This window comes from Thamnophis sirtalis, unplaced genomic scaffold, assembly GCF_051295495.1.
Source record: "Thamnophis sirtalis isolate CommonGarterSnake01/CBP01778 unplaced genomic scaffold, rThaSir2_p1.2 scaffold_4, whole genome shotgun sequence".
NCBI lineage: Eukaryota > Metazoa > Chordata > Lepidosauria > Squamata > Natricidae > Thamnophis > Thamnophis sirtalis.
This window is the reverse complement of record NW_028261384.1, coordinates 122,921,748-122,947,648: the sequence shown is the minus strand read 5'-3', so window position 1 is coordinate 122,947,648 and position 25,901 is coordinate 122,921,748. Positions and strand designations below refer to the sequence as shown.

At 42.4% G+C, this 25,901-nt stretch overlaps 2 protein-coding genes across 3 annotated transcripts; both read right to left on the bottom strand.

The window, feature by feature from the left end:
* Window positions 1-798: 798 nt before the first annotated feature.
* LOC106538146 (uncharacterized) lies at window positions 799-14,115 on the bottom strand. 2 transcript variants are annotated; one of them, XM_087714086.1, is made up of 4 exons: window positions 13,914-14,115; window positions 7,675-8,822; window positions 4,181-4,283; window positions 799-1,354 (listed from the first exon to the last, which is right to left on the bottom strand). In XM_087714086.1, exons 1-3 carry the CDS (start codon window positions 13,966-13,968, stop codon window positions 4,224-4,226), a joined length of 1,263 nt encoding a protein of 420 aa, XP_087570212.1. In that variant the 5' UTR covers window positions 13,969-14,115; the 3' UTR covers window positions 799-1,354; window positions 4,181-4,223. The 2 variants fall into 2 exon arrangements, with proteins under 2 accessions (XP_087570212.1, XP_013908041.2); XM_014052566.2 differs by lacking the exons at window positions 799-1,354; window positions 4,181-4,283 and having other exon boundaries at window positions 5,016-8,822.
* A 3,137-nt stretch (window positions 14,116-17,252) lies between these two features.
* On the bottom strand, window positions 17,253-20,348 carry LOC106538147 (apoptosis-associated speck-like protein containing a CARD). The gene is made up of 2 exons (XM_014052567.2): window positions 19,989-20,348; window positions 17,253-17,980 (listed from the first exon to the last, which is right to left on the bottom strand). Exons 1-2 carry the CDS (start codon window positions 20,260-20,262, stop codon window positions 17,688-17,690), a joined length of 567 nt encoding a protein of 188 aa, XP_013908042.1. The 5' UTR covers window positions 20,263-20,348; the 3' UTR covers window positions 17,253-17,687.
* Window positions 20,349-25,901: the final 5,553 nt, after the last annotated feature.

Genomic DNA, 25,901 nt, shown 5'->3' with positions numbered 1-25,901 from the left:
AGCAATCCAGAACTAAGGAGAAATTTCCTCATAGTGAGACAATTAATTAGTGGAAAGACTTGCCTTCAGTTGTAATGCTCTATCACTGTTAAGAGACTAACGACTACATCTGAAATGGTATAGGGCCTCCTGCTTGAGGGGGTTGGAATAGAAGGCCTTCAAAGTCTGTTATTCTGTTATACTGCAAGTATTTCAGATAATTAAACTGAATGACTGAATGATCCAAGTACACGTATCAAGATATACGTGTATATCAAGTATACCTTCTAATCATATATCAAGATATATGATTAGAAGGACATAAAGTTTATGATACACTATATTGCCAAAAGTATTCGCTTACCCATCCACGTAGTCAGACTCAGTTGTGAGCGAATACTTTTGGCAATATAGTGTATCTCATGTAGAACCAGTTCGTGTAGGATCCTTCAAGTATGAATATTTGGAGTTCCAAAGGGACTTAATTTTAAGAACGAATTGTCATGCTTCTTGTGAGAATTTCTGCTTCGGGGATTTTTAAGGAAGGTGATGTAGTAAGTTACATAAATAATATCAGTGATGCTACTGAAGGATGTAATGGCAATAGCATTTAGACTTTACAGCCCCTTCCAAGCTGTTTACACAATCAGCATGTTGCCCCCAACAATCTGGGTCCTCATTTTACTGACTTCAGAAGGATGCACTTGATTATCTGATACACTTTTTCACTGATACTTTTTTGGGGGTAAACTTTGATGAAAAGAAGAATATTTTGTTTTTACTTTTATAAACCTGATGCACTGCAGACAAAGGTTGAGGCTGTATGAAATTACATTTTTAATGAGCTGTTATCAAGAAACACTGATGAAAGCATATGATTACAATAAGTCTGAAACACCATCAGTAGCAAATTAATAAAATGCACTAGGGCAAATATTCTATACACAGCCTTTACTCTATTATTCAGGAGTAACACTAAGAAACTAACTTAACATACAAAGGACAGGAACTTTTCTATTGCTCTCTATGAAAAGAGCCAGTAGAAATGAAAACAAGCCTTTTGTTTTGTTTACATTTTTAAATAATTTCAGACTATTTTTTTCATCCTCGGTTTTGTGAGTTTTAAGTGGAGTGCTGTCATGGCAAATAAAGCAATGTTTTAAATTTAACATTGCTCCTCAAATTTGTTGTGGGAATTGTTTTATCTTATATTCTAATCCTCCATTTTTTTGTATCCTATTTCCCCACAAGTGCCAGTTTGGTATGGTAGTGAAAACATCAGGTAGGAACTGTGAGACTGAGTTCTAATTTCATGGCTCCCGCCTTAGGCAAAAAGCCTGCTGGGTGATCTTGGGCCAGTCACCTTCTCTCAATCCTAGGAAGAAGGCAATGGCAAATCACTTCTGAAAAACTGTAGGGACTTGACCAGTCTCCAAGAAACAGACATGATTGAATGAAAGAAAAAAGAAAAAAATTCCTTAAATTTACATTTTTGGGATAACTGGGTTACATCAACTTATTGTTTTGACCCTGTTGGCAATTACATTTTCTTAAAAATTAGAGGAGGATAGATTGACATAGAAAAATTGGATGAATAACTTCTCAAAATTGTTCAATACGTGAAATAATTCATGAATCAATAGAATGCAGCAGGAATTAGTTAAGGCTTTGAAACCAGCCAAATATATTTAGATAGTCCTCGATTTACAACAATTCATTTAGTGACTGTTCAAAGTTAAAACACTGAAAAGAAAGTGACTTATGACCTTTTTTCACACTTATGATCGTTGCAGCATTCCCATGGTCATGTAAAAAACTTTTTGAGACCTTCAGACAAGCAAAGTCAACCTAGAAGCCAGATTCACTTAACAACCATGTGATTAACAAGTGCTGTGATTCACTTCGGCAAGAAATGTCGTGAAATGGGGCAAAACTCACTTAACAATTGTCTTGCTTAGCAATGGAAATTTGTGGGTCAGTTGTGGCTGTAAGTTGAGGACTACCTATGTTTCCTTGTCACGATGATTTTAAGTGTGAGAAAGTGAGCAAATAAATTTAGTTACTCTAGTGCAGACGCATTATGTAACTGATGCAAGATTTGTGTGTGCACCTCCTTAGATATCTGGAAGTGAAATTCAATAGGCTTGCACATTATGTCCATGACTAAATTATTTTACCAACTGATTGGAAAGTCATTATTTGTAGCATAGTGATTCTTTGCAATGTCTGAGTGAGATATGGAGACGTAACACAGCACTGGGACAGCAGGTAGAAATGATTATAGGGCCGTATAGCTACTTAGGCTAACAAAATACCTGGGGACAGAAATGGGTGCAACACCGAACACGCCGGGGTATTCTACAGTTACAGGTAGTCCTTGATTTATGACAATTTCTGTTGCTAAGTGAGATATTTCTTAAGTGAGTTTTGCCTCACGACTCTTCTTAACACAGATGTTAAGTGAATCTGGTTTCCCTATTGACTTTGCAAAAGGGGATTATGTGACCTTGGGACCCAGCAACAGTCATAAGTATGAACTAGGTGCCAAGCATCTGAATCTTGATCACGTGATCACGGGGATGCTGCAAAGGTCATAATTGTGAAAGACGGTCATAAGTCACTTTTTTCAGTGCTGTTGTAACTTTGTCCGGTCACTAAGGTTATAAGTTGAGGATTACCTTGTATTATCATATCACTAGGAACTTCAAGACTTTTGTTCTACTATTATAGATAGTTCTCGACTTATGACTCCTGCCAGTCATTAAACAGGTCACCCACAAGACTGTTTTTATGATCTCTTGTGTGGTGGTTGTTAAGCAGATATGGTAGTCATGAAGCAGATATGGTGGTTGTAAAGTAAGTAACTTGTTGTGAAGTTAACCCATTGCCCACAATGGGAGTATTTTTTGCTGAAACCTGGAAGTAAATGCCAGTTTATAGCAAACCCCCCCCCCCCCAATGTGACCACGGTCAGTGCAAATAGATGTGGACCAGTTGCCCAGCAACTCAAATGCGATTATGTGACTGCAATGAAGGGCCTCGCTATCAGAACTTCAGATCTGGGTTATAAGCAGCCCTGGGCAGGCCCTTTGTCCATCAGTTAAGCCACCCGTCATAAATTGAGGACTACCTACCACCTTTCTGCCCTCACTAAAGCGAGAATCCATGAAACTCACAGTTCACATTGGCTTGTAAATATCCCTCCAGCTAGTTTTGTTTCAAAAGGGAGTGTGATTTCACCATTGTATGATTCTCCTGCCAAAACACGCAATTGATAATAAAGCAATCAAGTTGAAAACTGGTCTATTCCAATGTTGTCATATAATACGAGGCCCAGATCACACCCTATTTTCAAACATGTTACCTGATAAGAGGAAGTTCACTCTCAGTGATTGAAACACTAGTTTCTGTGGAGGTGACTAACAGATTCGTGTGTCAGGTAGGTTTTTTAATTATTTAACTGTAGAATAGCATTCAATTTCATTTTGTTTTCATCCCGGCTCTTACAAATGAAGTTCTAAAGCTATCTCAAGAACATTGACTTAAAAAAAAACAACCAGATTTGTCAACGATCTGATGACTGACTTAATTAATGAGAAGCTCATACGTGACTTTTGGAGGTCACTGCTTCGTCTATTGCTCACTTCTTGAGATGAATCCATGAGATGTCATAGGCTCACCACTAATGATGGTTCCATCTGCCCATGGTTTTTTGTAGTAGAAGGTACTCAGAGCTTGGAATGGATCTGCCACAAGTCATCAGCAGAAAAAGTGAGCAACCCTATACAGTTCTGAACACTTACACCTCTAAAAAGATGGGTCTGTTCCATAATGATAAAAGGGCATTTAGAAGTTTTTACAATTATTCTAACATCCAGTCAGTAGTCTAAATGTCTCAGTTCTCAGACAGAATTTTACGAACTTGACTGTGAAAGGAATTCCTTTGAATAAGAACTGCTAGAAGCATCGGTACGGAGTTTTAAATCAGTTCGTAGTTTTCTTGTAGTTATCATAAACATACCATCCGAATAATGTCAACATGAATGAAACATCTTTATAGGATTAATTGATGTTTTCTAGATAATACTGCTATTAGCTCAATGAAAAACCTTCAACATACAATTTTACCTTTACTTCAGATTACAAAAAAACAACCATTGCCCCTCCCCCCCACCCCCATGATCCAGAAAATAAATCTTACTATGCTTTCTCTGGCTACAGAGCATAAACAAAAAACAAGATCCTTAGAAAATCCTTTTGCTTTTCCTCAGAGCAGATGGGAAGCTAAAACTCCACGTCATGAGCTGTATGGTAGCAGAAAAACAAACAAACAAACAGAGTTAAGCAAAGTAATTAGCTTTAAGTTTCATATACCACATAAAATAAGCTTGATCCATGTTGTGTCCCTAAGATGCTTTTTTTTTCAGGAGGCAACTGGACTTTCTTGTTTTTTCTTTTGAAAACATTTCGCTTCTCGTCCAAGAAGCTTCTTCAGCTCTGACAGGATAGAGGGGAATGGAAGGATTTATATTCCTTGCAGACAGCTAGTCATTTGCATCGTTTTAGAGGGTCGTTAAAGCACTCCCACACCATTCAAAGGGTGTTCATCCCACACTGTGGGATGAAGCAGCATGTATAGTTAAAAGAGGATGGTTCCCAATTTAGGATGAACACACTTTGAATAGTATGGGAGTAGGAATGAATTTTCAGAGAGAAAAACTGCAGACTACAGGAATCCGAAGGACTACTCAGGTGACCCCAGGACACAGATAAATCTCCAAGTGCTTTAACGACCTTCTAACACACGAGTGTCAAATTTGCATGGTATTACACTGCCATCACATGATGTATCACATTTTTCTCCCTTCATGGAGCTGGGGTGGGCATGGCCTGTGCATGATGCATCCAGCCCACAAGCCGCCAGTTTGACAGCCCTGCTTTAAAAGGATGCAAATGATCAGCTGTCTGCAAGGAATATAAATCCTTCCATTCCTCACTCTGCTGTCAGAACTGGAGAAGCTTCTTGGATGAGAAGTGAAATGTCTTCAAAGAAAGAACAAGAAAGTCCAGTTGCTCATGAAAAAGTACCTTTGGGACAACCATGACTCAGATTAATCTCTACAGATCTTTTAAGTTGTGTTAGTTAATATACAGATAGTCCTTGACTTAAAACCACAATTGGGACTGGAACTTCTATTTTTAACTGATGCGGTTGTTAAATGAATCATGTAACCACACCCCATTTTACAACTTTTTTTTAGCCAGAGTCGTTATGGAAGATATGCAGTCTTTAGGCAAATCTGGCTTCCCCCATTGATTTTACTTGTCAGAAACCAGCCGGGAAGGTTGCAAAAATGTCAATCATGTAACTCCAGGAACGCAACAACCATTTTAAATAAATGCTGGTAGCTAAAAACCTGAATTGTTATCACATCACTGCACTGCAATTAGTCATCTTTTATTCAGCACCATTGTAACTTTGAGGACTACCTGGAACAAGAGATCAGGTCGCTAGCTCTTAACACTATTCTAAACTGGCTATAATGGGAGCCCTCTGAAGCAGCATGTCCTAGGGATATAAAAGTAGTCGAGCCGAGGTGGCCCAGTGGTTAGAGCAATGGTGAAATTCAATTTTTTTTACTACCGGTTCTGTGGTCGTGTCTTTGTGGTGGTGTCCTGTGACTGAGTAGGCGTATGTCACTCATGGCCATGCCCTTGGTCACATGACTTCACCACCACCAAGCCACACCCACAGAACCAGGTAGGAAAAAAATGTGTGTATGAGTCCATTCACAGCGGAGCTGTTGCTCCCTTTATGGTCCCCGCTGGCCCCCTTCCTCCCGGGGGTCGATGTAACTTAAAGGGACAGGCTGCAGCAACTATGCTGGGAATGGAGGGGAAAACGTTTGGACTCTCTCTGCCACAGAATTCAACGTTAAATGCAGCAGACACAATCTGAACGTTTTTCCCTCCATTCACAGCAGAGCTGCTGCTCCCTTTATGGTCCCCACTCCGACCTCCTCCCTTCTGGGGTCTATCTTAAAGGGACAGGATGCAGCAGCTCTGCTGTGAATGGAGGGAGAAATGTTCAGATCGTGTGGGCAGGTTGAGCGGCTGGAAGGGCTGAGAGCAAGTGGCCAGAAGATGTGAGCAGGTGACAGGGCGACCAGGTGGGCGTGGGCCTGGCAACCAGGGATTTTTGCCACCAGTTCGGAGAACCAATTGCAATTGTCCCTGCCGGTTCAGCTGAACCGGGACAAACCAACTACCTCAGCTGACTGCTAGCTGCAGTTTCAGCAGTTCAAATCCCACCAGGCTCAAGGTTGTGACTCAGCCTTCCATCCTTCCGAGGTGGGTCAAATGAGGACCCAGATTGTTGGGCAGCAATATGCTGACTCTGTAAACTGCTTAAGAGAGGGCTGTAAAGCACTGTGAGGTGGTGTATAAGTCTAAGTGCTCTTGTTAATCAAAAATGAGATGCTTGGCAACTGACTCATGATATTGATGAGGGTTGCAGTGCCCCAGGGTCACGTGATATCCTTTTGCACCCTTCTGACAAGCAAAGTCAACGGGAAAGCCAGATTCACTTAATAACAAACTTCCTAACTGCAGTGTTCCACTTAACAACTGTGGCCAAAAAAAATGCTGTAAAATGGAAGAGAACTCACTTAACAAATGTATCAGAACCACAGAATATTTGGGTTCAATTGTGATAATACGTTGAAGACAACCTATGCAGCATAAACAATTAAAAAAAAAAAAGAAAACTATAATTTGGGGAAGTCGCTTCTTTAAATGAGGGTAAAGGTGGCATCGTGAAGTAGACCACCCAACTGTGACATTCACTAAGGATAGAAATATGGGTAGTCTCGACTTACAACCATGTGCCTACTGACTGTTTGAAGTTATGATGATAAGGAGAAAGTGACTTGTCACACTTTTTCACAATTGTGACCACTGTAGCATCCCCATGGTCACGTGATACAAATTCGGAAGTTTGGCATGTATTTAGTTGCCTTGTGATCACGTGATCCCTTTTTGCAACCTTATGTAAAATCCATTTGGGAAGCCAGAGCCAGTTAACAATCGTGTTACTAACTTAACACGACTGCATTGATTCCCTTAATAACTGTGGCAAGGAGGATGGGTTAAGGTTAGGGTTAAATGGGGCAAAATTCATTTAACAACTTGCTTACCCTGTTTCCCTGAAAATAAGGCCTCACCAGATAATAAGCCCAATCGGGCTTTTAAGAGCATGTGCTAAAATAAGCCCTCCCCCAAAAATAAGCCCTCCTGAAAATATTGCAACACAGGAGCAGTCATGAGGGGACCACGCTCGCCATCTCCTGCACCTCAGAAATAATAAGACTTCCCAGAAAATAAGGCCAAGCGCTTATTTCGTGGGTCAAAAGAAAATAAGGCCCTGTCTTATTTTCGGGGAAACAGAGTAGCAATGGAGGTTTGGGGCTCAATCGTGGTTTTAAATCAAGGACTATCTCTGTAAGTTGGAGCACCTCAGAAACTGCTTGAATATTTCAATGGAAGATGCTAATCTAGGGATCAGCCATATTTGGCAATTATTTTGCCTCTGACTGGGACTAGCCCTGTGGGACTTAAAGGCCAGCCACTGGGCACTGGGATTACACCCTAGGAGAGTAGCACATTAACACTGGTCCCCAAGTTAAGGACAGAAACCTGCTCTTCCCCTGGATGGACGTGGGCCAGGTGACGGGGAAACTGCTGCTTGTATCGGAACGTTTTCCCACAGGCTGAGCAGGCGTAGGGCTTCTCCCCCGTGTGGATTCTCTGGTGTTTGACCAATTTGGAGTTGACGTAGAAGCCTCGGCCACACTGGGGACACTTGTAGGGTTTTTCCCCGGTGTGGATCCTCTGGTGCTCGATCAGAGACGAGCTTTGGGAGAAGCACTTCCCGCACTCCTCGCACCGGTAGGGCCGTTCTCCGGTATGGACACGGTTGTGCGAGACGAGGTGGGTCTTCTTCTTGAAGCGCTTCCCGCACAGGGGGCAGGGGAAGGGCTTCTCCCCCGAGTGGGTGCGCTCGTGCTTCAGCAGGTTGGAGCTGAGCGAGAAGCGCTTCCCGCAGAGGGCACAGCTGTACGGTTTCTCGCCCGAGTGGGTGCGCAAGTGCTTCACCAGGTTGGAGGTGCGGCTGAAGGCCTTTCCGCACTCCCGGCAGGGGAAAGGGGTCTCCCCCGTGTGGGTGCGCTGGTGCTCGGTCAGAGCGGAGCTGCGGCTGAAGCCCCGTCCGCATTCAGGGCAGGCGAAGGGCTTCTCGCCCGTGTGGATCCTCTGGTGGCCCATCAGGGTGGAGCTTTGGGAGAATCGTTTTCCGCACACGTTGCACACAAAGGGCCTCTCCCCTGTGTGGATTCTCTGGTGCTCGATGAGCACGGAGCTCTGCGAGAAACATTTTCCGCACTCTGTGCAATGGAAGGGCTTGTTCACCACCTTCTGGGGTGCAGAGGGCGGAAGAGGAGGTGGTGGTTCCAGGATCCCCAGGAGGTTGATGAAACCTGGAGGATCCTGGGAAACCTCTTTTGTCCGGCGTCTTCTCACCTGGCTTCTCCACCTCTGGTCTTCTGCCTTGACTTGGTTTTGGCAATCGTCAGCTCCTGAATAGCTATCGGGGACATCAAGCTCTGCCTGCTCTTTCCCACTTGCACTAATGACACCACTTGGTCTTCCTTCTCTCTCTATGCTCTCCAGCATTAATGCACTCTGCTCCGGGCTCAGAGCGGCTTCTGGGTCCTGCTTCTCTAGCCATCCTTCTGCTGCTTCCTCCTTGAGATCTTCCATCTCGAGATGACTTCCAACTCCAACACCTGCAAAGAGTAGGAAAAAAAAAATAAAGAGTACAGGTAGTTCTCAACTTGCAACATTTGAAGTTACAAAGGCACTGAACATAACTGATCAATTCATTACTTAATCAGGGGAATGACTTGTCTCCAGAATTCCCCAACACCGGAGATTTTCAAGAACACATTGGACAAGCATTTGTCTGTGAATGATGGTACAAGGACTCTTGGCTTTGGCAGGGCGTTGGACTAGATGACCTCTGAGGTTTCGTTCAATCCTATGATTCTGTGATAGAACCACTCTGCAATGTCTACAGGCGGCCCTTGAGTTGTAACCATTTGTTTAGTGACCATGTAAAGTTACAAAGGTACTGAAAAAAAATGAGTTACGACCGTTTTTCACTCTTAATGATCACTGCAGCATCCCCATGGTCACATGATCAAAATTCAGACACTGGGCAACAGGTATGTACAGGTAGTCTTCCCCTCACGACCACAATTGAACCCAACATTTATCTTGCAAACTGATAAATTTGTTAAGTGAATTTTGCCCCATTTTATGATTTCCCTTAACACATTTGTTAAGTGAATCATTGCAGTTATTAAATTAGCAACATGGTTGTTAAGTGAGTCTCTTTCCCCATTGACTTTTCTTGTCAGAAGGTCGCAAAAGGGGATCACACGACTCCACAACACTGCAACCATCATAAATGTGAGTTGTCAAACATCCAAATTTAAATCACGTAATGGTGGAGATGCTGCCATGGTCGTAAGTGTGAAAATGGTCATCAGTCACTTTTTTCAGTGCCGTTGTAATTGGAACGGTCACTTAATGAACAGTTGTAAGTCAAGGACCTGTATTTATGTCAGTTGCACTCTCCTGGAGTCATGTGATCCTCTGATCCCGTCAGCTGGCTTCTGACAAGCAAAGTCAATAGGGGAAGCCAGATTGGCTTAGTGACAGCATGATTTACTTAACAACTGCAATCATTCATTTAACAAATGTGGCAAAAAAGGGGTCATAAAATGGGACAACTGCCTTGCTGTCCTATGTCGAGAACTACTTGTATACAGATACCACTTTCTCCTAACTAGAAAAGATGTGGAGACTTTACAAAGAGTGCAGAGAACAGCAACAAAGATGATTAGAGGACTGGAGGCTAAAACATATGAAGAACGGTTGCAGGAATTGGGTATGTCTAGTTTAAGAGAAAGAAGGACTAGGGGAGACAGGATAGCAGTGTTCCAATATCTCAGGGGTTAGAAGAGGGAGTCAAGCTATTCTTTAAGACACCTGAGGGTAGAATAAGAAAGAATGGGTGGAAACTAATCGGGGAGAGAAGCAACTTAGAACTAAGGAGAAATTTCCTGACAGTTAAAACAATTAATTAGTGGAACAGAAATTGCCTCCAGAAGTTGTGAATGCCCCAACACTGGAAGTCTTTAAGAAGATGTTGGATAGCCATTTGTCTGAAATGGTATAGGGTTTCCTGCCTAGGCAGGGGGTTGGACCTCCAAGGACCCTTCCAACTCTTGTATTGTATTGTATTGTATTGCATTGCATTGCATTGCATTGCATTGCATTGCATTGCATTGCATTGTGTAACTAGTGCCATTTGTTTCATGGAAAATAATCCCATCCAAAACAGGTCTCTATGATGCACTTATTTAGGGAGCTTTCAATTCAAACCTTCCACTCCAAGATTCAGTGGCCAAAATCTCATAATTTTCCTAAATATGGGGCATATTTGGGAGGAGGCCAGCCTCTCTTTTTAAGGGGCAAGGAATTCTAGAAGAACCTTCTCAAAGTGGGTGTCTCAAGGTATAATGGGCTGTACTTTCCAAACACCAGCCAGTGTGGCTAGTGGTTTAGATCAGTGTTTTTCAACCACTGTGCCGCGGCACACTAGTGTGCCGTGACATAGTATAAGGTGTGCCGTGGGAAAATTACTTTATATATAGTCAATATAGGCACAGAGTTAATTTTTTTTAACATTTTCTAATGGTGGTATGCCTCGTGATTTTTTTCATGAAAAAAGTGTGCCTTTGCACAAAAAGGTTGAAAAACACTGGTTTAGATGACTGGGGATTATGGATGTTGTAGCTCCCATAACCATGTGGAGTCCTTGGTGCTCTTTGAGTTTGATGGATTTCTTGCAGACAATTCATTACCAATTTCATTAAAATCAAGGAAATTTCATTTCATTTTTCAGTGTCCTGATAGCAGTGCTCCAATATCTGAGGGGCAGCCACAAAGAATAGGGGGGCAATTTTCCAAAGCACCTGAGGGCAAAATAAGAAGCAATGGAAGGAAATTAATCAAGGAGAGAACCAACCTAGAACTAATGAGAAGTTACCTGACAGTTAGAACAATTGATCAGTGGAACAATGTGCCTCCAGAAGTTATGGTTGCTCCTACACTGGAGTCTTTTAAGCAGAGATTGGACAACCATTTGTCTGAAATGGTATAAGATTTCCTGCTTGAGCAAGGGGCTGGACTAGAAGACCTCCAAGGTCCCTTTCAACTGTTATTCTGCATTTATGATGTTGTCTACCTAATTAGGTAATGAAATGTCTGCAAGAAAACACCAAGCTCAGAGACCACCACCAGTTCAATCCTGAGCTGCAAATATTCTCTTCTATCGCTCCCATAATCTTTCTACAAATCTACATATTGTTTTTGAATTGTAGTGTTGCAGCAGATTGAGGTTTGTAATCCACTTACGAAAGACCACGACTTGAGACCACGAAGGTGAGAGAAACAGGTTTATTTGATGCATCGAGTTCAGCGTGCTCACACACCAAAATCTGAACTGCCTGGGCTCTGCCCAGGATGCTACTTTTATGCCGTGTTCCACACTGTGCATTCTCAAGGCGTTTCCATACACGAGACAAGCATGACATTTCGAAAAGGAGAAGTTCATTTGGAATGTTACAAAGAAGTACATAGGAAAAATACAAAAAAGAGAAGTTCCTATAATGTCTTAAGCTGTCAGCAGTTTTACCTCTGTTCTATCTGACACCCATGCCTGGCTTCCTGTGCCTCTCCTTTACAGGGTCTTGCCACACTTTTCAGCCCTATTTTTAATACTTATGAGGAAGTTGGAGAGAAAGTTTTCTCCAGCTAAAAGTCAACTTTGGAACTCCAGGGCACTAGAATGAAAAGCCAAGCTAATATGAATTTATAAGGTCCATTCTATTATGACCACCTAACCTGGCCAGCCACTGGTGGGTTTACCTGTGCAGAAAGCACAAGTCTGCAGAGTGTCAAATAGGGAATCTTGTAACTAGGATCCTTCATTGGGAACATAAATCCAAATATTAGAGAACAGAGTTACGCATCTCAACATGGCAGATTCTTCTATAGCAGAGGTGTCAAACTCAAATCGCTTAAATGTGGCTTGTGGGGACACCCTGGAAACAGCTTGCAGTGCCTCTGCCAGCGAAAACGGAGCTCAGGAGGGTTGCCGCGGAGTGTTGCAGGACATCACAGCCAAAAGCAGAGTGGTTGAGTCACCACAGATACCCCCGACACAAGTGACTTTGACTTGGTTTCCCCCCCACCCCAAAGTCAAACACAACCCTGATGTGGCCCTCAATGAAATTGAGTTTGACACCTCTGTTCTATAGTAACCAGAAGGCAGGCAGCTTGTGGCATTGTTTCTCAGCACATCTTAGGTTTGCCAATCTGATTTTCTGGGTTTGCACAACAGAATGAACCACTGTATTGTATGCCAAGCTTACATGCCATATACCAGGTTGTGGCTCAGGGCATCATTCTATCATGAGCTATGACATTCAACTCATCTGTGGCTGATGGCAGCTGCCACCTGGCCATAAGATGTTGATTGGGCATGGAAGATGAGCACTCAGCCTGCAGAATTTAATTTACAGGATTTGGGGAATAAAAGCCTTTCGTATAGCAATTAAACAAGCAGATGCTAAGACCCACACTCAATCTTTAATCTGTTTTAGCACAGTGCAACAAACAGGGATAGGTTTCAAAAGAGGAAATAGAAAAAACTGCAAATTCTAAAGAGCTGCATCTTTGCATTTCCTGGAGTCTTGGGCAATTGAACAATCTACTACATGTTTTCCTGTATTTAGCTTTTCTAACCAGCCAATTGCTCTTCCATTTTGGTACAGAGACAGTCAAAAGAAAGAATTCTAACCCCATACCGGGAGTATAAATTAAATATATATAATATATAAATAAATTAATCTGCTGCCTGTCGCCTTTGTTGAAAACACTCCTGTTTTTAAAAATCCCTTCCTGTTTCATTTCCTCATTTCTCAATATTTCCCCCAAGCTCAATTACAGAGCTTAAAAGCTTAGGATTTGTATGCTGCAGGAGTCAAAGAGGACTGTAAAAATATTTACAGACCCCTCACATCTATAAATTGTTTTAATTCCTACTCTCAAAACAATGCTATAGAGCACTGCACACCAGAACAACTAGACACAAGAACAGTTTTTTCCCCGAATGCCATTACTCTGCTAAACAAATAATTCCCACAATACCGTCAAACTATTTACTAAGTCTGCATTACTATTACTATTAAACTTCTCATCGTTCCTATCACCCATCTCCTCACACTTATGACTGTACAACTGTAACTTTGTTTCTTGTATCCTTATAATTTATATTGTTTCCTAGTATGATTTGATTTCTTAATTGTACCTTATGATTCACGACGAATGTACCTTGTCTTTTGAAGTACATTGAGAGCATATGCACCAAAGATAAATTCCTTGTGCATCCAATCATCCTTGTCCAATAAAGAATTCTATTCTATTCTATTCTGTTCTATTCTATACCTTAAAACCTATTTCTCATAGATAATACAGAGATTCGTATTATTCTGATTTCCACTTTCCTGGCTTTTTCAAGACTGCATTAAGTTTTCAAGGTGCACATAACCAGCCCGAAGAAGATAAAAAAATAAAATAAAATAGAATAAAAAAAATATTGCATAATTGAGATACTAATAAATTGCACCAATTTGCTCGGTGGTTTTCAGCTTGCATACACAAGAAAGAAGCTCTTAAAACAGTTATGATCTCGTCTAAAAGAAATTAGCAGCTTCAGGCTCCTTAGATGAGATCTTTATTCTTACCTTTGTCTCTGGATCCCTCCCTTTCCTCCGTCCCTCCTAAATGCTCCTCTTCCATCTCGAAACCGCCCTCGTATCCTGGAAAACGGACTTCGCGAAATTCTCGCACTTTTGCTTTTCGTTTCCTAAGGCGTAATCCAGAGCAGTTGCAAAACACCCAGACAGTTATTCCCAACCCTGCAGGCTTGCAAATGTAGGTAATGCTTAGAGAAGGATAAGAGGGAACCCAGTGATGACGTCATATCCTTGAAGTTCACATGATGCAGGGGGGAAATTAGAGAGGGGCGGGGGAGAATCTTGGGGGCGGTTGCTAGGAGACCAAAGGAAACACCCAAGATAAGGACCTAAGAGAGATGGGGGAGGGATGAGGACTTTGCTCCGGATACATTGCGAAGGATGAGAACAGCCTGACTAGGTTGTAAATGTAAACTAAGATACGGAGCTTGTCAATCAGAAAGGTCGCCAGTTCGGCGGTTCGAATCCCTAGTATAGGTCTCCTCCGTGAACGGGGTTGGACTAGATGACCTCTAAGATACCTTCCAGCTCTGTTACTTAAATTACAATACTCTCCCTTTCTTTTCATACTGCCAGAAATCCAACAGAAGAATTTACATAGCACAGCTCCGTGGAGGAATGTGCTTACCTGCTTGGTTTTTTTTGCAGCAACCAAAAAAACAAAGTGCCAAACACTAAATGTGCCTTTTTTTTAAGAACATGGGGGATTTTAATAAAGTTGCAGAATCTTAATAAAGTTTTGGAGACTTTTGATTTGTGTCTTGCTTGAATAGAGGAATGGACCCAAACCTCAGCGCTCCAGGGCACAGAAGGAAGAAGGGCACCAATAGAGGATAATATTGGTAGCCTAGGGTTGCTTTTTGCATCCTATGACTATCACCGTGTTGCCACTTATGAATATGATTATTGTATTCTATGATTATGATTTATGACTTGTTGCTTTTATGTACAGTGAGAGCAATTGTGAAATTCCATTTTTTTTAACTTGCGGTTCTGTGGGCATGGCTTGGTGGGCCTGGCAGAGGAAGGATATTGCAAAATCTCCATTCCCTCCCCACTCGGGGGCCAGCCAGAGGTGGTATTTGCCAGTTCTCCAAATTACTCAGCAATTCATGAGAATAGAGGTCACCTTTGCTTCAGGGACCAACATTTTCCAAACAGGCCTTCTACGAAGAACGCTCACCGATAGCCCCCCCCCCCATTTAACTACTGGTAGATGGGGACCCTCATCAGTAGCTCCCTAATTATAGGTAGTCCTCAACTTACTGTGTTTTTGTTTAATGACTGTTTGAAGTTACAATGGCATTGAAAAAAGTGAAAAAGAACCATTTTTCACATGTATGACCGTTGCAACATACCCATGGACACATGATAAAAATTCAGACCCTTGACATCTGACTCATATTTATGATGGTTGCAGTGCCCAGGGTCCCGTGATTAACCTTTGGGACCTTCTGACAAGCAAAGTCAATGGGGAAGCTGGATTCACTTAACAACCCTGTTAGTACTTTAGCAACTGCAATAATTCACTTAACAACTGTGGCAAGAAAAGTTGTAAAATGGGGCAAACCTCACTTAACAAATGTCTCTAATAGAAATTTTGGGCTGAATTGTGTTTGTAAGTAGAGGACCGCCTGTACTTTAGTAGGATGAGTAGAAACCCAAGAAATGTTCAAAAATGCTAAATTTATAGTATCTCAAATAAATTTATAGTACTGCATAGACATAATATTCAAATCAATTCTTGAACATTTTTATTTAGTTTTAACTCTATGACAATAACTATAGTAGGGTGTTGATCAGAATGTTAAAAGTGAATAATTCTTTTTTTTAAAAAACCTGATTCAATAATTAAAACATTTAACGCTGCTATTTTCCAATGCATGTAATCAAATCTCGTCTTCAATGCCAAATAATTGTTTCAACCAATTTTCTTCTGTTTTCTGACAATTGTAATCATTCTAAAAAAATGACAAATCACAAACAGGCCCACTTATAACAAGCATCTTCACTTAAATTTATTTCTGTTAATGTTTGGGTGAAATGTTTCATTGCCCAATTAGGCAATATCATCAGTGCTTGTGGGGAGTAGGGTTTGGTCTCATTTTCTAGTATAGTGCCGTGGTGGCAAACCTATGGCACGCATGCCAGAAGTAGCACGCAGAGCCCACTCTGTGGCCATGCATGTCATCATCAGCTGCTTTTGGGTGCATGCACTGGCCAGCTGATTTGCTATACATCCGCACCGGCCACGCATGTGCGCTGGACAGCTGGTCTGGCACACATTGCAACGGCCAGCTGCTCTCTTCCGGGTTCTGGCATGTTCATGCACACCGACCATGCATGTGTATGCCAGAACTTGGAAGAGAGCAGCTGGCCAGTGGGCATGCATGCCAGATCAGCTGGCCAGCACACATGCGCGTGGTGGACCCCAGAAGAGCAGCTGGCTGTCACATGCATGTGCACTGGCTAGCTGCTCTTTTCCATGCTCCGACACTCCAGCGCGCACACATGCTCCAGTTTCAGCACTTGGTGCCAAAAAGGTTATCCATCACTGGTATAGTGGCTTGTTCTGTCAGTCCTGGAATAATATTTGAGGTTTTGGGTTGAACTGTTGTTAGCTTGTTTGGCAATTACCTGACTGTGGTATTGCTTACTCTTGATTGTAAGTCTGATATTAATCTTGGTGTTAATCTATGCTTATCTGGATGTTGCTTGCTGGTGGAGAAGTGTTTTGGACTCTTTGTTCCCTTTTTTGGCTTGTTGATTGCCTCTTTGTCACAGTATGTAGGTATTGTTTATGTCCATCTGCCCATTGATGATCAATTTGTCAGAGTGTCAGACTTCCAGGAATTCTCTAGGATTTTTGGACTTGGCTTAGTCTAAGATGATCAAAATTTCCAATTTGAAACTATAGTTGAATCTGTCCATACGTTGCAAAACTAAAGTTTTCATCATGTGTTCTGACTGCGAATTGGTGTTCATGGATGCATCCCTGCTACTCCTCTGCCTGTTTGTCCTCGGAGTGGCTGTTGTGGTCTTTACACACTGTAGTCAATCCCTCCTGTTTCTTCTTCTGGGGCTGCTGGGTCTTTTGGATGACTCCTCATATTCTTCCTTGGAGGTCAGTTCAAGAAAGGATGAATTCATTCCTGGCAGATCAGGAACTAGGTTAATTAATATCTCTGAACAGCTGGCTGAAAGAGGGAGGACAGTTAGTGAAAAGGAGGAGGAGGAGGAGCTGCCTTCCATGGATCCAAGAGGACGCAGGGCAGAGAAAAGATAAGAGCAATGGAGATATGCCACATTATTCGGGAGAAGCCCCCGCAGAGGGCTGCACAGTAAAGCTATTTATCACAGCAGGCAGAGAGGGGCATTGTTGGAAACAATGTGTTTGGTTTCTGGCTGTGAGTATTTCTTCCTGGTGCTTCCTGCTGGACTTTGGAGACTCTGAACTTCTCTTGCCAAGTAAACTCTTGTGAGTATATTTCAGTTTGGCCTGGTGGATTTAAATTTGTTTGGCGAACTTATTTGTTGCAGCGACTTTCCATTATGGACTATTGGCTATTGCCTTGTGCATTAACCTTGGCCTGTTTGTGGCTGTATTTATTTGGGATAGTTCTGAGGCTGGGTCAAGGGAATTGCTGGGGAGCATTAATAAACTCTCTAAACCATGCTTACGTGTCTCTGTGTGTGTCTGTGTGTGTGTGTCTGTGTGTGTGCGTGCATAAAATGATTTAATTTTCCATCTTCCTTGTTGCTTCATCTCCCTTCTAGGTCTTTGATGAGAAATGGGTGGATAGCCTTCAGTGCTTTGTAGAATTGATCTTTGCACTCGAGGTTCCAGCCAGGAACTAACTTATAAAGCTCTCGCATTTTCGCCTGATTCGTTTCCCGTGAGCAGATTTGTTGGTATTGTCCTTCATTTATGATGGAACCGTGCAATTTATCCAAGACCTGTTCCACTGTGACAGTTCGCTGGATCAGTTGCTCCCTGAACTGGTCAATGAAATGCTGGTCAGGAGAACTAGATGGCCGACTAGATGGCCCATTCCCTGTCAAGAAACAACAAGAAGAGAAAAACTCTGTACATGCTCACAGGATAGTCTTAGACGAGCTGCAAACTCCTTCCCCGTGCCTCAAAGCTAGCGTTTCCCATCCTAAGCAGCTTTGAGATGTGTGATCATCCACTCCCAGAATTCTCAGTGAAGGCCATTCTGGCTGTGACACTTGGGACGTTGAAGTCCACACATCTGGAAGTTGAATAGGCTGAAAAACACTGCTCTAGGCTTTGGGAATAGGGAGATCAAATTAATGGTTTCTAACAGCATTTTAGATCCTTCCCAAATCCTGGAGTTGGGAGAAGACATTCTAACACTTTAAGAAGCATAAAACAAACATCGTCAGTATATGTACTAATAAAGAGTAAATGTTTTAAAGGAAGTGGTAAATCGGAAGGATGAGAAACTGGGTGTGCAAAACAGCATCGGAGCATGCTGGCTGACTGCTTGAGTTTGACTTCCTGCCTGTAGGAACATATCTGCATTGCTCTGCCTAGGCCAACTTATATGAAAAATGGCTGGGGGAAAAACCCTGCCCATATTCCTACCAAAGCATGCCAGCTCTTGCCCCCTGATTACAGGAGTAAAGTTTTTTCCCCTTGAAAGGGAGATAAATTTCTCATTTTTAAATATTGTACATGAAACTTCTTAAAGTTTCTATAGAAAATCAAATTGCATTTCACATTACTGTTGCATCAGTTATTTATCAATGAGTGACAGCAAGCACAGCGAATATGTATGCAATTGTTCAGTGAGACTATTCTGTTCAGGCAGCGCATATACCAGTGATGGCGAACCTTTTAGGCACAGAGTCCTAAACTGAAAGGTGCACACGCATGCCAGAAACCCAACGACTAACTGGCCGATGTGGATGCATGTCTTAGAAACCTGAGAACCAGCTGGCTGAGCTGGGGCAACAGCGTGCATGCCCACAGAATGGGCTCTGTGTGCCACCTCTGGCACTCGTGCCAAAAGGCGCCACCATGGGGGCAAAGACTTAGACTGAGTAAGACTTAACATGGATGCCATTCCAAAAAAGAACATCTTTCTGACAATTGACCTTTCTGATAATTGTCAGAAAAGGAAACAAACACTTTAAAAATGCTTTAAAATCCCAAATGTCACAGCCAGAGTGGTCATCGCCAAGAATTCTGGGAGCTCTTTCTGAGGCAATTTTGTTCACAAATTTTACAGGGGCATTTTCCAGAAAGAGAATACGTAGATTAAAATTTAAAAAGCCAAATAAATTTCCATAGTTCATAAATAGAAAGGAAATGGCATAATAAGTGAAGATAAAAAGGTGGGACTTTACAAGGAAGTTAAAAAAAATAATTTGTTTTTCAAACGTGTAAGGAAATGATTGGGTAATGCTAAATAAGTTAATGACAAATCTCTGTACTGTGTAAGAACTGCAGAAGATAGCAAGGGCCATAAACATCCAAGGAAGACTATGATAAAATATGTGAGAATAAGAAAGGGAGGCCTATGAAACATTAAGAAGAGTAAGCAGAAGCCATGGTGGTTTTAAAACTATTGTAGAATAGAATAGAATATAATTCTTTATTGGCCAAGTGTGCTTGGCCACACAAGGACTTGGTCTTTGGCGCTCTCAGTGAAAAAGATGCAGACCGTGCTGTGCATTTCTTTTTTACACGACTTTCTGTATTTTAATGTTTTCTACAGAAATAGAAGGAAGTTAACTTCCTTTAAAAAAAAAACCTTAAAAAAACAAAAACCTTAGGCGCCAAAGGAAAAATAGGCCTGATGCGTTCATAGGTTTTCTTGTTTCATGTTTGAATAAACTTTGCGGAAAAAAAGTTTTGAAAGGATGATTTGTGAAGGCTTGGCGCTTCGGTTTGCAACAAGAACGGCCACGGGACAAGATCCTGCAAATTACTCCTCTGCTACCAACCCGGAACAGTTGTCCGCCTTCTCGATATGGATCAAGTGAGGCGCTTCGATCGCCCTCAAATTCGCCACGCCCTAATCCTCCCGTCCTTACCGATTCCGGAGAGAGTCTCCAGTTTATTGGCTTGGGGATTACAGTGGGAGAGTCTCAGCACCGCGGCTGTCACCTCCAGGGCGTAGCCCTCGTAGAAACTGACCAGGAGATCGCTGAGATCCAGCGCGTCCGCCTTCTGCAGTCGTCCTCGGGGAATGTTGTCGTAGCCCTGTTTAACCGGGAATTCGTGGAGGTTCGCTTTGAAGTTTCTGAGCTCGACCTCCGTCAAGTCCTCCAGCGTCTCCTCCAGGCATCCACGCATGGATTTGGGCATATTCGCGCCACTCCGGGATCAGCACCAAACCACGAGCCGTTCGGAAGGTGGATGGCAATGAAAAGAGCGAGAAAGTCGTTTCGATTTCGCTCCGTTCAGCGAGTCTTCCTGATGCGACCTCCGGAAAAGGGAGGAACCTCCGCTGCCCTGGAAGTGCAGATTTCTCAGCCTCTTTCAAAAGTCCCGAACGTGCTTTTTTTCTTTCTTTCCAGGAAACAACTGGATTTCCTTGTTGTTGTTTTTTTCTTTTGAAGACGTTCCGCTTCTCATCCAAGAAGCTCTGAGTGGGTGGTGGGGAATGGAAGGATTTATATTCCTTGTAGACAACTGGTCTGCATTTGTATCCTTTTTAGGAGGTCCTTGAAGCACTTGGAAATTTATCTGTGTCCTTAGGGTCACCCGAGTAGTGCTTCTGATTCCTGTAGTCTGCAATTTGTTTTTCCCTCTGGAAATCCATCCCACACCATTCAAAGGCTGTTCGGCCCAAATTGTATAGCTAAAAGGGGATGATTCCCAATTTGGGATGAGCATCCATTGAATCGTGTGGGAATAGGAATGAATTTCCAGACACCCCCCCAAAAAAATTGTAGACTGAATACCATTCAGGGGACCCTGAGGACACAAATAAACCTCCAAGTGCTTCAAGGACCCTCTAAAAGGATGCAAATGACCAGCTGTCTGCAAGGAATATAAATCCTTCCATTCCCCTCTATCCTGTCAGAGCTGAAGAAGCTTCTTGGATGAGAAGCGAAACGTCTTCAAAAGAAAAAACCAGAAAGTCCAGTTGCCTCCTGAAAAAGCATCTTTGGGATAACCCACGACCTGGATGACTGAGAATCTCCATAGACTCACAGAACTTGTGATGTTATTCCCCAGCCCTTCTCCCCACTATTAATGATTGATAGACACCGTTAATCTTTCCTTTTAAAACAAAATTTAGAAATTCATAAAGTAAAAGACAAATTACAAGAAAAAAGGGTGTAGAAAAAAATTATGCAAGTGGCCCTGAGGATACAGATAAACCTCTAAGTGGCCTCAGTGACTCTCTTTAAAAAATGCATGTGAACAGCTGCCTGCAAAGAATATAATTCCTTCCATTCCCCAACATCCTCTCAGAGTGAAGAAGCTTCTTGGATGAGAAGCAGAACGTCTTCAAAAGGGGAAAAAAAAACCCAAGAAAGTCCAGTTGCCTCTTGAAAAAGCATCTTTGGGACAACCAGGACCCAGATGACTGAGAATCTCTACAGACTTTTAGCCTCTTTTAATGTTTGCTGATGAAAGAATTGCCCCCCCCAAGTCCACATCTGGAACTGCAGGCCAGAATTGACTCCTGTTTCACCCAAAGGAGCTTAAAGCAATGTGCTTGTGTTGACATTCGTCCCCTGTGGAAACAAGTAGTCCTCGACTTACAGCAGTTCATTTAGTGACTGTTCAAAGTTACAACACCAATGGAAAGAAGAGACCTGTGACCAGTGTTCACGCTTACAGCGGTTGTAACACTTCCATGGTCACGTGATAAAAATCCAGAGGCTTGACAACTAACTCATCTTTATGAGAGCAGCAGCATCCTGGGGTCACTTTTAAAGACTTTCTAATAAGCAAAGTCAATGGGGATTTAGACTAATTTAACAAAGAGTGATGGCGATTCCTTTAACTGCTGTGGCAAGAAAGGTCATAAAAATGGGGCAAATGTCACTTAACAAATGTTTCACTTAGGAGGAGCATAGTTTTTGGGCTCAGTTGTGGTTGTAAGTCGAGGACTACATGTACAAAACCGAATAAGCAAGTATATCAATGGGTATGTAACAGGCTTTTCCAAGGCTGGCCCTTTGGGTAAGGTTGCTTCAAAAGGCACCTTAACGATGCAACATTGGTGGTTCTCAGGTGTTTCCTTTTGTCAGACAGTACACCTACGTCTGCTACATTTGATGTAAAGGAAAGTTGCAGGTAGTCCTCGACTTACGACCACAATGGAATGCAACATTTCTGTTGTTAAGCAAGACAGTCATTAAGTGGGTTTTGCCTCCATTTTACAACTTTTCTTGCCACGGTGGCTGAGCAAATAGTTGCAGTTGTTAAGTTAGTAGTAACACAATCATTTAAGTGAATCTGGCTTTCCCATTGACTTTGCTTGTCAGAAGGTCGCAAAAAGTGATCACCTGATCCCGGGACACTCCTTGCAATCCTATTTCTATCCTCTCCATTGGTCTCTTCCTATCCGACCCTTTTTCTTTAACTTTTTCATCTTTTTTATTTTTGAGGATCAATTCAGGTCCATTCGTTCTCCCTTTACATATTTGTTTTGCAACTCTCTATGTAGCCAAACCACTTCAACAGATCTCTTTCATACAGGCCACTGACTTCTATATCTACACCACATCAACTCAGCATTCACTAATTCTCAATCACTTGTTCATAAACACACACCCCAGAGGTGGGTTGCTCCCAGTTCTGCCCGGATCTGGCAAACTAGTAGTGGCGGTGGCAGGAGGCTCCGCTCACCTGCCCAGATGTTTCTGCACATGTGCATTGCACAAGCGAACATGCATGCTTGCACAAGTGAACCTTAGTAAAAAAAAAATGGAAACCCACCACTGACACACATGTCTTAGGCTTCCTATTCTTGCTGAATTCAACTTTTTTCCCCCCATTTTTTCCTGGCTTATCTGGTGGGCCCTTCCACGTTAACAAATTAGGTAAAAAGATGTTCTTATTCACAGCCTTTATTGTATTTGTCTCCTAAGTAACACTGGGGTTTAAAACTAATAGGAATTTAGACCACAACAAACTTTTTGCAGGTAGTCCTCAAAAACTTAAATATGAGCCAGCCATGTGCAGCAGCTGCCAAAAAAGCCAACACATTCTAGGCTACATAAACAGAGGGATAGACTCAAGATCACATGAAGTGTTAATACTACCTTATAAGGGCTTACTGAGGCCACACCTGGAATACTGCATCCAGCTTTGGTCGCTATGATGTAAAAAAAGATGTTGAGACTCTAGAAAGATTGCAGAGAAGAAGAGCAACAAGATGATTAGGGGACTGGAGGCCAAAACATATAAAGAACGGTTGCTGGATTTGGGTATGTCTAGTTTAATTAAAAGAAGGACTAGGGGAGATATGATAGCAGTGTTCCAATATCTCAGGGGTTGCCACAAAGAAAAGGGAATCAACCTATTCTCCAAGGCACCTGAGGGTAGAACAAGAAGCAATGGGTGGAAACTAATCAAGGAGAGAAGCAACTTAGATCTGAGGAGGAATTTCCTGGCAGTTAGAACAATTAATCAGTGGAAAAGAAGTTGCCTCCAGAAGTTGTGAATGCCCCAACCCTGGAAGTCTTTAAGAATATGTTGGATAGCCATTTGTATGAAATAGTATGGGTTTCCTGCCGTGGACTAGAAGACCTCCAAGGTCCCTTCCAACTCTGCTATTGTATTGTATTGTAAGGACTAGGGGTGGCATGATAGCAGTTTTCCAACATCTCAGGGGTTGCCACAGAGAAGAGAGAGTCAAGCTATTCTTCAAACCGCCTGAAGGCAGGACAAGAAGCAGTAGATGGAAACTAATCCAGGAGAGAAGCAACCTACAACTAAGGATAAATTAGAAATTAGTTAGAACCATCAGTGGAATGTTTTGCCTCCAGAAGTTATAGGTGCTGCATCACTGGAGGTTTTAATGAAGAGATTAAACAGCCATTTGTCTGAAATGGTGCAGGGTCTCCTGCCTGAACTAGAAGTTCTCCAAGGTCCCTACCAACTCTGTTGTTATTCTATTCTAAATGATGATCACAATTGAATCTGACAATTAAGGTAGTAAGTCATGATGGTAGTAGAGTAAGTCACCGTATGACCAGATCCAATTGTACAACTTTTTTTGTGGTAGTCGTTAAGTGGAGAGATTTTTACTGGAAACCCAAAGTAAATGAATTTTCTTCATCATGATTTTAGCCCTCATCTAGCCACTGCAGGATGAAGGCCTCTTACGCATGTTTCCAACCAATATGGTCCCAAGCTTTCTTTTACCAATTGGGCCCACAATAATTGCTGACGTTGCCGATCCATCTTGTTTTAGGCCCCTTTCATGGACGCTTTTGATCGAGTGGGATCCATTCTGTGACTGCCTTGGTCCAGCGGCCATCAGTTCTTCTTGCTATGTGACCGGCCCATTTCCATTTCAATTCTTTTACTCTCTTGATGATATTGAATTCTTTCATTTGTTCTCTAATCCATGTGCAGGTCTTTCTATCTTCTATTATAGTCAGGGGTGGGCTGCTGGGGGTTTGCAGGGGTTTGGGAGAACCTCTAGCTAAGATTCTGTGTAGTTCGGAGAACCCTCCCAAATCCTATGCCTGGCTGGCCCCGCCCACCCCTCCTCCCCTCCCAGGAGTTCCCACTCAGCCCATTTTGGATGTAGATAAGTGCAGGGCAGAGGTGGGTTCCTGCCAGTTCTAACCTCTTCTATAGAAGAGGTTCCACAAATCTACAGTGCCGTTTAGAACCGGTTCCAGCTCCCTCCCCCCGCCCGTCCGCACAACATCAAGATGAAGAAAAAGAGGAGGAATTCTGGGAGTTGAAGTCCACAAGTCTTAAAGCTGTGAGGTTTGAACACCTCCGGGGTAATTTTTCCTAAAGGGTTAGGGGTGCAAGTGTCTTGTAACTGGACAGCTTTAAGACTTGTGTGCTTCAAATGTCAATTTCTGAACCAACATTTTGGTTGCTAAGCAAGAGCATTGTTAAGTGAGTTTCACCACATTTTACAAGTTGGCCATGCTCACCCAGTCACATGGCTGGCAAGCCACTCCCACCCAGTCACATGGCCGGCAAGCCACTCCCACAAAGCGGGCCACACCTACAGAAGAGGTTCTAAAAAAATTTGAAACCCACCACTGGGGCAGGGTGTGCACAGAGACTAACATAACAATGGCAATGAGTCACTTAACAACTGTGGCAAGAAAAGTCGCAAAATGGGCCAAAACTCACTTTTTTACTTAGCGACATAAATGTTGGTCTCAATTGTGGTTGTAAGTCGAAGACTACTTATATGTACTGGTCTACTCCATCTATTTCTCCATATATATACAAATGCAACACACACACACACACACACACACACGTTGCATTTGTGCTGATAAATAAATGAAGGGAGGCTAGTATAGATCTATTTCAAGCTATTTAACTCTCATCAGCTAGCCATACCCTTAGTGGGATTCGAACCTGGGCTGTTTTCACATGTTAGGCAGTTATGTTAACCTCTAAGCCAGTGTTTTTCAACATTTTTTGTGCAAAGGCACACTTTTTTCATGAAAAAAATCACGAGGCACACCACCATTAGAAAATGTTAAAAAAAATTAACTCTGTGCCTATATTGACTATATATAAAGTAATTTTCCCACGGCACACCTTACACTATGTCACGGCACACTAGTGTGCCGCGGCATAGTGGTTGAAAAACACTGCTCTAAGCCACAAGCTCTCCTCCCTCATCAGCTGAGCCAAGGAAATGGTTAAGTGTTACGTCAAAGCACCTGGTATGTCCTAATATGGGAGGGAGCATAACGCTTCCTTATATTTTTTTAGTAAATTTATTAAACGTAACCTGTTTCTTTTTCAGGTTTGTGCAAAACCAACATAAATTGCAG

What these genes read in the sequence shown, in the direction of transcription:
- LOC106538146 (XM_087714086.1), bottom strand. Translation starts at nt 13,968, where the DNA reads ATGGAAGAGGAGCATTTAGGAGGGACGGAGGAAAGGGAGGGATCCAGA. An exon ending in GGAGGGATCCAGAGACAAAG is followed by an intron (nt 8,823 to 13,913) that starts GTAAGAATAAAG and finishes TACTCTTTGCAG; the next exon opens with GTGTTGGAGTTGGAAGTCAT. An exon ending in TCCATCCAGGGGAAGAGCAG is followed by an intron (nt 4,284 to 7,674) that starts GTTTCTGTCCTT and finishes GCTACCATACAG; the next exon opens with CTCATGACGTGGAGTTTTAG.
- LOC106538147 (XM_014052567.2), bottom strand. Translation starts at nt 20,262, where the DNA reads ATGCCCAAATCCATGCGTGGATGCCTGGAGGAGACGCTGGAGGACTTG. An exon ending in GGAGACTCTCTCCGGAATCG is followed by an intron (nt 17,981 to 19,988) that starts GTAAGGACGGGA and finishes GTTTCTTGACAG; the next exon opens with GGAATGGGCCATCTAGTCGG.